Source organism: Erigeron canadensis, chromosome 8 (assembly GCF_010389155.1).
Source record: "Erigeron canadensis isolate Cc75 chromosome 8, C_canadensis_v1, whole genome shotgun sequence".
Lineage (NCBI taxonomy): Eukaryota > Viridiplantae > Streptophyta > Magnoliopsida > Asterales > Asteraceae > Erigeron > Erigeron canadensis.
In genome coordinates, this window is record NC_057768.1 from 41,921,627 (window position 1) to 41,934,825 (window position 13,199).

Below are 13,199 nucleotides of genomic sequence, written 5' to 3' on the forward strand. Positions count from 1 at the left end.
TGAAATATAAATGCCTATGTCAAATATCAAAAAAAACTTTACTAATCTGTATGAAAGCATGACCATTAATGGAGGTAAACTCCAGTCTCTCAAATCTAATCCTGTATATATCCAAGTCAAACCCTCATAAATAGACTATTTAAATCACAAAGTAGTTGAATGAATATTTGAACCTGAAACTTATAAGTCATTAAAAAAATTTCCAAACAAATACACCAACTAATTATAATCTTTTTTGGTTTAAAAGAAAAAGGTAATGGTATTTTCGTAATTGAAACTCAAAAGCAAGGGCGGTTTTAAAAGGTGAAAGCAACTTGCTCTTTTTTGCAGTTGGTTTAACATCCGATCATCTTGCCTTTATTTTCTCATTATTTCATTTTACAGAACCATCCATCGAGTGGTGTGTTTCGTTTTAGAGAGAGAAAAAAAAAAACAAATTTCAATTTCTAGAGAGAGAAAAATAACAACTCTGATAGATCTATATATCTACAAATCTGTTTTGGTATTGTTAAAAAAAAATAATAAATTACTACGAGAAGAATTAACACAAAAAAGAGAAAAGAATGAAACTATCATGTGAGCTATGCAAATCAGCAGCTCGGATCTACTGTGAATCAGACCAAGCAAGCTTATGTTGGACCTGCGACAGTAAAGTCCATTCGGCCAACTTCCTTGTCGCCCGACATTCTCGTGCTTTGCTTTGCCGTGTCTGCCAGTCGGTTACTCCATGGACAGCTTGTGGCCAAAAACTGGGACCATCGGCTGTTTCTGTTTGTGATAATTGTGTTGCTGGACACTCTGCTTCTGATGATGACGATGAAGAAGAGGATGATGATGATGGATTATTACAAGATCAACCCATAAATAATGATGAGGAGGAGGGAGAAAATCAGGTGGTTCCTTTGTTGTTGTGTTCTACTCCGCCACCTCCCGTCGCTAGCAGCAGCAGTAGTTCTAGCGACGGCGGGTGTGGTGACGAAGATTTGTGTGTTAGTGATACCAATAATTGTTTCGTTTCCGTTAAACGGAAACGATCAGTCAATGTGGTAGATATTTCTTCTTCCCAGGTATTATTATTATTATTATTATTATTATTATTATGCACTTAAATATTAATTTTGGTTTAACATGTTATAGGAGTATTACTATTATGATGGACTCGTGTTCAGACATTATATAAACATATGATAACCATGTAGTATACTATATATCTGAATATATACATATAACTAATAACTCATTATTATTGTTATAAGGAGTTTTCAAAATTCAAACCATAAACAACCTTTCAGATTCAGGATATATGGTTAATAAACATTAAAGTACCTTAAACTTTTAATTATTATTTTTAGAAGACGATTATTACTATTATATTTTTTATATATACAATAATTATGGGAAAATGATCCAGGAGATTTTATATAAGCTTAGGTACTAAAACTTTAAAAAATGTTACAAATTAAACTTTTGAATTTGATAGCCTTGAATTTTACATAATCTTCCTCTGAATTTTACATAATTCTCTCTAATTTACTTTACCTAAAAAGGTACTGCATGCTTTACCTAACATTTCCCTCAATAATTATTACTTATTATATTTTTATATAAAATAATTGTATATATTATGTTTGCGTGTTAACTAGGAATCATTTGATTGCAAAATTATTACTATATTTGTTTGTCAAGTGTAACTTTTAGCTAGGCACCCATTTTGATTTGTTGCATTTGCTTTGGAAATATTTATATATAGGATGGCATAGAAAATCGAAAGAAAGCGATGTTATATCAGTTTTTGCCGACGAGTTCTGAAGAGATGGCGGAGAAGCTGGCAAGGAAGAAAGATCACCGGAGCGATAAATCCAGCAAAGACAAGGATGGTATGTGTAAAGGAATGACAACCGTTGGATTGGACTTGAATGCAGATTAGTAGTCGTATTAGTGGTAGTTATCATCGTTGTAGGTGGAAAGCAAATCTTTTGTGTTTTAATTAATTAAATTAATTAACTTTGATGTTTGTTTTATTGGCTAACTATACCCGAAAATTAGTATTAGTTATTAAGTAGTAGTATTAGTATGGATTAGATTGGATGGATGGATGGACATAACCATGGTTTTAATTTGGTTTTTATCATTATTGGTAGTGATTTGGTTTATTATCAGTTGTATCTTTCATGTTTATTGTTTTAGAAAAGTTGGAAGTTGTTAAATGACGTTTGATTTGTGTTGCACGTTTAATTCATTTGACACTCAAAAGAGTTTGACTGTTTTGAAATTTTTATTCGTATAACCTCGTTGTTTGTTGCGTCTAGCCTCCTCCGTCTTGACATGTTTGATCTATCCTAGTGTTACTTCAACTCGACGTTCATTTCTTTTAGTGCTCAATAATTAACAACTTTACACGAATTATCTATCACTTGCATTATACTGAATTTTCAAATTTCGATTATTGTATGTTTCCGACCAATAAATTTTTTAAGAATAAATCTTTTATTTTTTTAAACGTTTGAAATAAATCTTTGATGTTCTTATTAAAGAGAAATAATTTTAACTTACATATCGTTTCTCACTTTTCAAATATTCCATTACCTAGCCATAATCCCTTTTCTCTTATTCCCAACCATCTCCACATGTTATTAAAGCTAGCTCTAACTAGATCATTTTTACATCAAAGACAAAAAACCGTGTAGCATTAACCCATTTATTAATTTACTCATGGTTGGTTTCAATCATATTCATGGCATTCTCCAAGTTATTTGTCATGGTAACGTTTGGACTTGAAGTAAGGTTTCTGAAGATGGTTTATAGAAGAAGAACGAATAATTGTTTATTTGATGCTTTTAGAATTCGGGATGACATCTGTATGAAGTTTGTTAATTGATTAAATAAATTACTTGATTATGAGTATTTATTTTTTTCTAATGAAGTTTTGTTAATGATGTTTGGTTTATCCCATGTTGAATCATTCGACTTCCAGACTTTGACTTTTTATAGAAGTTCTTTTCCTCCGTCCTCATGTATCTACTCCATCTTGACGTGTTTGATCAAATAATATAATATCTTTGATTGATTATTTAACAGTTTGAGAAGTTTTGCTGAAAATTGACTACTGTTTTAGAAAAAATGCACATGGAATGTTAAACTATTTTAATCTTTACCTTGAAATACAACTTAAATGCACTTAATTGGAAATACAATGGATAGCAGGAATCATGTATTGTGTTAACATGCCAAAAAATTTTTTTTCTCAAAAACACATTAGCATTCTTTGTAAACTATATAATTAGTGACTTTTTTTATTGTCATGAACTTAGAATCACTCTTTCATTAAAGAAAGTAAATTAATTTTCCCTTCTGTTTTTTTTTCTTTGTTTTTTTGATAATAATTTGCAAATATATGTTTTGATGTTTTTAACATAGTATGTAAGTATTTATGTTGGGTATATGCTGATTCGACTATTAAGTCTTTGGATAACTGTTTAATAAAAAAATGATATAATGTCATAATTAAACATTATTTTTGTTTTTATTGAACCATCAGTCGTTGTATATAATACTACAAATAATAATAATAAGATAAAATAAAATATATATATAAGAAGGCATGTGTCGAACAACCACGGTTTAGTGTTAATGTGTTATTCGATGAATAGAGAATATGTGGGTGATTTGAGTGGTGTGATGTGAGCCATGGGAAAAGGTTTGCGTGTCACTTGTGTTAGCCCTACGCTCACACCCACAGCATGCAATGTCTACAATTAAAACCGTCTGACACAAACCCACAAGGCAGCCCGGACCCCATCATGGTTTAATGGACAATACTTCTTCCGTTACCTTTTACTTTACTCCATTCTTTTCTATGGTTTAAAACCGCACGTAACCAAATATTTGAAAATATCTATGTATGGTAAAGGGCAAGGATAAAAATTAACGAGTTTTAAAACCTTTGGGGAAATTAATCATAGATATCATTATCATTATATATAAATAAATTTAAATGAATTTGATAGCAATGATATAGCTGTTATTAGTATAATTAAAACACGAATCATTTATGAATGCATGATAGATTTCATCATTTTTTCGTTGTGTGCTTAAAAATATATTAAATATGCATAATATATATTCTATTTAAAATACTTGTAAAATTAGCAATACTTATGTTATGCTAAGTGTTGTTAAAAGAATATTTCAGTTCTCTAAGTTTAAAAGGTAATGTTTGATTTGTAACCTCAGAAATGTAGTGGGTGAGATTAACTATAATTGTCAACACACATTTTCTAAAGTGGATTTTGTGTATGGTTGAGTGTTGGTTTGGTTGATGCTTTTGTTATTTAAATTAAAATATCTGATGCCCATTGTTTGATCCTTTGGGCTTCAAAACAATTTAAGATATTTTTTTTTACCATGTTTTATGGGTATTTTTTTAGGTGAGCTCGTTTAAGTGTTTGGATGCTCTTATAGCTTATGTTTTAAGCTTATATAAGTTGCTTTTGAGAAGCTAAGTTTAGGCAAAAAAATTTACATTGTATAACTGTTTGTATAATATTTTGTATTTTTGGAAATGACGAAGTAAATATATCGTTGTTAATGTAAATAGATAAAAACCACTCACATGTTAATATTTTAATTTATTAAAAAGAAAATGATTAATCAACCAAACAAAATCACAAGTTTACTCAGTTTTTTTTTTAAGTTTATTAAAAAACTAATATGTGGGTCATTCAATTTACATACAAAACAATACTATATTTAATTTACTTCTCCATTTTATTTTTATCTTTCGGAATATGCTTTTGTAGATTCTGTTTTATTGCAATATCACACTTGAAATTTATTAATATGGGATCAATCTAATAATTGTTTTAATCCGTCTTTTTTATTGATGATAACAAAGATAATTACTATCATTTACTAGCATGGTATCCGCTCCACCCATTAACAAGATATCTTATGTAGTGATTATAAAAATAATATAAGTGGGCAGGCAATCAATTAAATTTAAGACTTTCAAATAAGAAGAGAGTTGTTTTTTGTGGAGAGGAGTATTTTAGACAATTACCTAGTATAAATGGCTATACTGCTTCTACAAATCTTCAATTTACCGCAAATTTGCTTTATATACATGGTGTTCTTATCATATCCTTTATCCATTGTCTTGTACATACAACTATACAAGTAGTGTTGTCAACTTTTTCGTGAATGATGGTTACAAACAAAACTATAAATACCGACTGGGCGTCAGCTCAAGTGGTACTTCGTGCATGTATCCTCATAACTCATTCTGTATCAACAAGTTGAACGTTTCATTCTTATCAAGTACAAAATTTGCAATTAATTTGATTTGATTTAATTTGAATGGCTTAACATTTGTATGTACATGCATCATGCTATATTACTGTTATGTTGGTTATAAAATCTGTAAGTTAGACTTAAGAGTTGCTTAAGTGGCAAAATTTGACCCATTTAGTAAAGGAGACGTAATTATGCGACCCAAGGTTAACATTAAAAGAAAAAAACAAAGAGGCGTATACATATACGAGTAATTTTTTTAACGAACAAATAAAACTACACATACAAGTGTTTAACTAAAATTTTATCTAACTATAGAACATTATTATACATAAAATACTACAAAATATTTTAACATTAATAAATTAATCTTTACATGTATATAACACGAGCCTTAAATCCAACTAATGGCACCAACTCGATTAGTTGAAGTATGAGGTTTTACCCATAAGGTTAAGTTCGACACCTTGGAGTGACACATTTCATGGAGTTTTTCCTAAAAATGATACTTTGCAGTAGCCGGGTACGATTAAGGCACTCGTTTCTACCCCTTAGTCGTTGCAGTTCGTAAAAGCGTTTTTCCAAAAGTTACAATATTAAAGAGTTTGTTATTCATAAGTCATAACTTTAAAGCTATAGATAAGGCGTAACAATAAATTGTTATATAAGATTGCTAAAGTTATTTTTAAATAATAGTTTATAAAAAAATTCTAATGCGTATTTTAGAGTTCTTATAACAAAATTCTTTTAACAAAACTGGTCAAGATTGTGAGAATCATAGACCAAATACTAAAGAAAATGAAAGATGAGAAATAAAATTGAGAGATGAGTGGTTGAGGGTATGTGTGGCCATAAACTCAACATTCTCTCAACAACTTGAAAAAAACAAATGATTTATTAGAGATTTTATGGTTGATATTCGAGGTTGTGTGATTATGACCCCTTTTTTAAATTGACAATGACAACTTCTATTCAAAGCAAATGTATCGTGGACAAAACTCCTGCCTCCTTTCTTACTCCACAAATGTCCATTTCATCCATATGTTTTTCTTTTTTCTTTTCTAAAACATGAAAATTCAATTAAATTAATCTAAAACATCATTTACAACAAATATGAAAAAAAGAATATATCGATATATACAAACCATAATTATTGATTTGTATTTAGAAATTTTTTCAAGTTTAAGAAGACAACCCTATTTAGAATTGTGCTATGAAATGAGGAAAATAGTTGAAAAATGCAAACATGAGTACTCAAATTTCTTAATCACGTATAATTTTACTTTACAATTGCATATATATAGTTATAATCACATTTGATAATAGCTTGTGAAATATAAAATTACTTTAAAAATGGCCGATATTTTTTTGTGTGCCAAAATTAGGTCGAGTTACTACTCTAAACGAGGGAACACGAGGATCACATTTGAATTCAACTCAATATTAGTACTCGTATGAACATTCCTCCTACAGTATTAAGTAATTACACTTTAGTGTCAATTTAATGCATTTAGGATCGATAGTCACCGTGATCACAAGTTTATAACAATTAACAAACCTCTTTACCATTTACGAGTATATAATAAATTAACAAATCTTTTTTCCATTTACGAGTACAATATATTTCTGACAACCTAGTATTGTTCTAAACAAAACCCTTATTTTATTTATTCTTTGTTGAAAACATTTTTGAACCAACCTTTTGAGTAACAAATGTTATTTTAGGTGTTAATATAAGCCACAGAATTCACCATTATTATGTATCAAGTTTAATTGGATCTTTTGTCCCACTGAAAAAACTATTTTTATAAAAACTCTAGTCCTTCTAGGAAGGTATTGGCTATTTTTGAACCAACTACTCACATGACGAATAAAAAGTAGAAGCAACGAGTACTTGATACTTTTTTGTGTATGTTCTCAAACGAAAACTATTTTGACATTTGTTAAACCAAACCAAACTCATGTCCCCTCTGATTTATCCACTTGCTTTCCGTTTCGACTATTTATTTTCAATATATCTGTATGTTTGCCCGATACGGCTTTACAGGTAAAATCTTATTACGTGCATTACAAACAAGAGAAATATAACTTTTATTGCCTGGACTGGAGCTAATAGAAACCCAAAAACTGCAAAATCCAGTCACCAGATAGATAAGGTGCTCTTTTAAGTACAAGTAACATGAGTTTTTGTGACAGTAGAAGGTTTAAGAAAGTTTTATTGGGTCACCACACAGTTGCTGGATTTCGTTTTCGAGTATTTCCAAGAGTTTAGACTTTGTTCGCCTGTATATCCAAGCTTCAGCAGTTCGATCCCAGTCAAACCTTGAAGGACCACTGCATGAAAACAAATGAAGTAATGTCGTGTTAAAAGACAATAAGTCAATAACAACCTCACTCATGAATATGAACACATGTTGTTTGAATTTACAAATAGGATTGATGCCAAATAAGTAAAGAAAAACAACCACAAGAAGCGTAAATTATGTGACATTCTTTAACGAGGCCATATTTCTAATCCAACTACTAAAGGCAGCTAATATACTGGACACATAGACCGACTCCAACATTTTACCCAGACTGTGTGCAAAGTCAGACATCATCCATTCATACTTCAAAGAGTAGGAAATATAACCAGTTTTTGCATTTCATGAAATAATCTGTATCTTTATTATTTTGGTAAGGAGGGTTACCGGTAAATTTATATTGATGAAAAATACTAATTTAAAGTACGTGCATGGAAAAACCCTTGGAAAATAAAAGACATGTTAGGTTATATTAGTTCATGTTATCAAGTATCACTTACTGTCTTCGAAACAGTTCTCGAAATATTATTCAGAATGCTCATTCAAATGTTTAATTAGTGCATAATATATAAACAAGAATCCAGTAAGCATGCATGCATAAGCATTGTATATGAGCAACTTGTATATTCATACGATAAAGAATACTGGATCCATTTACATCCATGATAAAGACTTCTTATAGCATACCGACCAACCACATTACTTGTCTAATTCGGTTACCACATGCAGTGTTTAGAATGAATCATTCCTTAGAACTACAATAGAACCCTTTGGTGATTTACAACTAAGTTCATGAACTTAATTTGATCGACAACTTCTCTAACATTTTTATAATACAAAGTTTTTCTAGAATGTTGACTGTTGAAGATCATATAATATTTCAAACTTTAATCACATTGTATATTAAAGATATATCTCCATGTGACCATGCATCAGCACAAAAAACAAATTTCCCAAGAGTTTTATAGCCAATAGTATTAGAAGCCCCCACGCCGCTATTCCTTAGACGAGGAACAGAGTAAGGCCTTTACCAATCATGAGACCTCATTACATCTCTGATAGATTATATAATATACTAAGAGAACCACATGGCAACAAGACCTAATATTTACATCGGCAAGGTTGTAAATAACGCTCGGTGGTCAACCACCTTTAAGGTTAAATTTCATTTCGCGGAGTTATAACGGCGTTATAACGGAGACTATAAGATATAAAGGAGTTTATATAAAAAATAAATATATTAGCAATATCCTAACAAAAATAGTCAAAAAGGATATCTTTTGACCGTTAAGCTCCGTTAAATCCCATTATTTGTCCGTTAAATCCCGTTATAACGGTCGTTAAGGCCGTTAAATCCGTTATTTGACCCTTATTGACTCAAACCTTTAAATTTACCCTCCCACCCCCTTAACGTAAAGTTGGACCTCCCGTTATAACGGCCGTTATTTACAACACTGTACATCGGTAATTTAATATACTTTAACCTCTAATGCAACCTTACTTGCATGTAATATATATAATCTATATTAAAAATAAATAATAACTAATTAAAATTCACTTGATTCAGACCGACATTTCAATTGGTACATATATGTAACACACCACATGTTTACTGCTCTAAATTCAACTGATGCAGGATTATTCAATAAACAACAAATATATGTAAATCTTACAAGTTAGAAACTGGTCATAAAATTATCATTAACAAACTATTCAAAATAAAACTGTAATGTCAAAGCATGTACTATAGTGGCAAAAAAGCTCACTTATACGCCTATGCTAAGTTCACATTAAGACTATATAAATAACACACATGAATATCAAGAAATATATCATAAACTGAGAAGCCAACATACGAAGGTTTTTGTAAAGCGTTTGTACCTCACAGGTGAAGACATCCAAATCTGTCTGTTGGGTGTTTGTTTGTTCAATACATAAGTTCCAAAATTCCCCAACTTCATGGTTAAAACTTGGTTCTGTGAAATCCAATGTGAATTTAGCATAAGAAATCAACACCTTTAATCTAAAATAAATAACAAAGTTACATGAAAACTGAATCTAACCCCATAGTCTATGTCAAAACCATCAATATCCACAGAATCACCATATTCCTGTTAAACAGTGAGAAGAAAAAAGATATAAAAACAGCCTGGATATAATGCAACAGTTATATAAGCACTAACAATTGTGTTAATATTAAAATGCAGTATACTCATTGCAAGAAGCAAACACCAAATTGAAAAAGTTAGTTATGTGCAGAAACTAGCGAAGGTTCTTCAAAAAACTTGACTAAGTAAGCAAATTCGGACGCCTAGAGTTCTGAGTAGAAATGCAAATATGTAATCCGAGGTGTTTCTGTTCATTGGTTGGCTGTGAACTTTAAAACGCAGGCGCAAGAAAATAACATGGGATGGGATGCTGATTTATGACATTGATATTATATGAAATGTAGGATTTTATACACTAATGTTGGAGTAAAGATCACACACTCAAAATTGTTGCAGGAAACGTGAAAAGTGAAAATACTCAGAATGGTAACAATGAACCTAAATGTTAAAACGATTGACTGTTCCTAGAATTTTAACTTTGTGAATCCTGTAGATATAAAGAAAAACATCAGCATGGATAATAGATGTTCAGACTTTAAAAACCAAACAAACAAGTTGTCTCCAACTTTCAAGCAAAGACATTTATGATAAAGCGGGAATGCTGGGTTTTATTACTAAACAAGGAAGCAGAACAAGAGTGTTGCAATACGGCAACATAAGTAATGCTTCTCTGGGCCTTTAGACTAAACCACATCTAGCTTACGAATCCCTACCTACCGAATCAGAAAACAATGAATTGAAGATATCAATAAGTAACTAAAGTTGAAAACTTTAAATAAAGATGATTTACCTCTATCTTCTCTAACAAATCTTGAATTGTTGCATCGGCTAGTTTATGAAATTCCTCCTCCTGTAGCAAAGCACTGTATGCACATTATATATTAGCAATTTCATTTCTTCCCATAAGAAAACAATTGATAGCTCAAAAGTTATATTTTTATATCTGTTCGACGTATTTATATAATCCATCTTTAAAAGATCCTAATCAGCTTACCAACACTGAGTGACTACCATGATCAAAAATGTGTTGTAAAATCACACCATTTTCAAAACAAATTACGAAATACCACCCACTCTGGTAAGAAATATACACCAAAAATAGATATTATTCTGACACACACAAAAAAAAAAGAAAAAAGAAGGCACATATACAGCTATACATGGCATCACAAAAAATTAAAAATAAAAGCATTCACTGAATCAAATGCCCAAACAACCATATATTGATATAAAACTATACAATTTAATAGTTCCTTGTAGAAGTTAGAATTTCAAATTGTGGAACTTCACAACCAAACATAAACCCTAAACCCTAAAACAAAAATGAATGATAAAAGAAAAACGGACCTGTAATCAATGGGGGCAGGTCCTTGTTCTGAATTAGAACATATATTTCTACTACTACGACTACAAATATGACTACTTTGATTATAGATGTTGTTATTACATAAAATGGAATTAGAAGAAGAAGGAGGAACAGAATGGGGGTAATTTAAATATTGAGAAAGAAATGTGGGATTTGAGGATGATGAAGAAGATGATAAAAAGCGTGATTGGTGTATGATGGAATTGATTGATATTCTTTTTAGCAACTTCAGAGAGGAAGAAGCAGCAGCCATTTTACTCGGTCAGTAAATGGTTTTTCTTTCTTTCTTTTTTTTTTTTTTTTTTTTTTTGGCCCGACTTGTATGTGGTTTTTAATCAGATCAGGGGGGTTGGATTACTTGGATCTTGGAAGGAAGAAGCTAAGTTAGTTGGTTGGGCTTCTAATACCGCATCTTTCTTCATCAAAAAAGGGCTTCTTGTATTGGGCTTAACTGCATACTTTAATTTTTTTTTTCTAATATTCAATCGGGTTACAATGAAACCTTATCGTATCATGATGAAGTCTTACCGTACCCAGGTATGGCAAGAAAACCCGTGCCCGATGGGGAAACCCAAAACCCGACTTTGTTGGGCCGGGTTTGGATATGCGGGTCTAGGGCCGGGTATGGGACGGTTTTGAATTTATTTGCGGGTCCGGGTATGTTTTTAGATGAAAACTCGCATACCCGACCCGTATATCTGAAACCCGTTCCGAACTCATATACCCTCCCCTATATATTACATTACTAGTTTGAGAAAAATCACATATATAATTGTAATAAGTGACAATTATATTTGATATGATAGAATATTTCTTGCAGAGTTACACTAGAGAAAAGAATTTTATGATATCCATCTTTTTCATCAAGTGCTACCTAAATACACAAAAACTAACGTACGTGCTGAGAACAATCTTTAAACAAGGACGTAAAATCTAATTGCAAGCAAATAATAAAAGTGAACATGGGAATGAATATATCCTAATTGCGAAGCAATAATTTAAAAGTGGAGAGTGCAAGACTCGTTCCATATTCAAAACATGCAGGTCTGGTGCATCTCTTGGGTGGTTGTTGTGGGGTTTGATGATTTGATCCATTAGGTTGTCATTTTTATATGCGACACATTTACATCAAATGAACCCTTTTGGGTTGTTGTTGTGCTGTTCGGTTTGATGATTTGATCCATTAATTAGGTTGTCATTTTTATATGTGACATATTTACATCTAATATGAACCCTGCTTTTTAGTCTCTTGTAACACATGATTTTTATCAAAAAGAGAATCTAACTGATCCCCAATTACTCGTGGAGAAACCATTATCCAACAGTTAGTAAACAAATGGGGGTCTGTCGGGTCCGGGTCTAGGTATGGGACGAGAATTTTTAATCGGCTCCGGGTCGAGGATTATCTAAACCCGGTCAACATATCATTGACCATGAGCCGTCGTTACAAGTATATTCGAAGTGAAAAACCCCAAAACTTGCAATATATACAAATAATTTAATTAACTATTTTGTCATTCAATCTATCATCATATATACTAACTAATAATAATAATAATGAAGTAATCTTATATTAATATATTTTTTTAATCACATATTGACAAAAATAGGTGGAAACTAACTAATAAAAATTAGCTCATAGCATAATTTTTTTTAAAATCATTAACATCTATAATCATAAAGACGCCTAGTCTGTTAAGCCAACCGTCGTCATCCCACCACCATACTATTCTCGTTGAATATTTAAAAACATCATTAGCATGATTGTAGTCAAATTAAGAATCATAAGAATTGATTCATGTAGGTTGCATGAGTAGAACCTTAAGGATTTGGGATGTGTTTAAAGGATTGTATGATACATCATACAAGTAATTTAATGGTCCAAATCAAGTTTTGGTATATTTTTGGTGTTCATTTTAAAAATTTTTTAGGTCGCATTTGTTTCACAGAATTTGATGGAATCTGATAGAATTGAAATTGAATTCTATTCATTAGTGCGTTTGGTTGTTCAAAGAAGGAGTAATCTCATTTCATATGTATGTAACATTCAATCATTTGATGGAATCTCCATTCATTGGGAATGGAGGAAGGAATTTAATTCCTTCTGTCACTTGAATTCCCAAAAAATAAAAA

At 31.1% G+C, this 13,199-nt stretch overlaps 2 protein-coding genes across 2 annotated transcripts; one reads left to right on the plus strand and one right to left on the minus strand.

Moving 5' to 3' along the window:
* Positions 1-376: 376 nt before the first annotated feature.
* LOC122578692 lies at positions 377-2,210 on the plus strand. The gene is made up of 2 exons (XM_043750711.1): positions 377-1,067; positions 1,751-2,210. The coding sequence occupies exons 1-2, from the start codon at positions 564-566 to the stop codon at positions 1,925-1,927; spliced, it is 681 nt and encodes a 226-aa protein (XP_043606646.1). The 5' UTR covers positions 377-563; the 3' UTR covers positions 1,928-2,210.
* A 5,151-nt stretch (positions 2,211-7,361) lies between these two features.
* LOC122579823 (frataxin, mitochondrial) lies at positions 7,362-11,356 on the minus strand. The gene is made up of 5 exons (XM_043752057.1): positions 11,048-11,356; positions 10,491-10,563; positions 9,656-9,703; positions 9,474-9,568; positions 7,362-7,623 (listed from the first exon to the last, which is right to left on the minus strand). Exons 1-5 carry the CDS (start codon positions 11,317-11,319, stop codon positions 7,494-7,496), a joined length of 618 nt encoding a protein of 205 aa, XP_043607992.1. The 5' UTR covers positions 11,320-11,356; the 3' UTR covers positions 7,362-7,493.
* Positions 11,357-13,199: the final 1,843 nt, after the last annotated feature.

Bases quoted from the DNA above. Each gene is read 5' to 3' on its own strand.
- LOC122578692 (XM_043750711.1), top strand. From the start codon at position 564: ATGAAACTATCATGTGAGCTATGCAAATCAGCAGCTCGGATCTACTGT. The intron at 1,068-1,750 runs GTATTATTATTA...ATTTATATATAG, and splicing joins TAGATATTTCTTCTTCCCAG to GATGGCATAGAAAATCGAAA.
- LOC122579823 (XM_043752057.1), bottom strand. From the start codon at position 11,319: ATGGCTGCTGCTTCTTCCTCTCTGAAGTTGCTAAAAAGAATATCAATC. The intron at 9,704-10,490 runs GTAAATCATCTT...ACTGTTTAACAG, and splicing joins ATTTGTTAGAGAAGATAGAG to GAATATGGTGATTCTGTGGA. The intron at 9,569-9,655 runs GTTAGATTCAGT...TGGATTTCACAG, and splicing joins GTTTTGACATAGACTATGGG to AACCAAGTTTTAACCATGAA.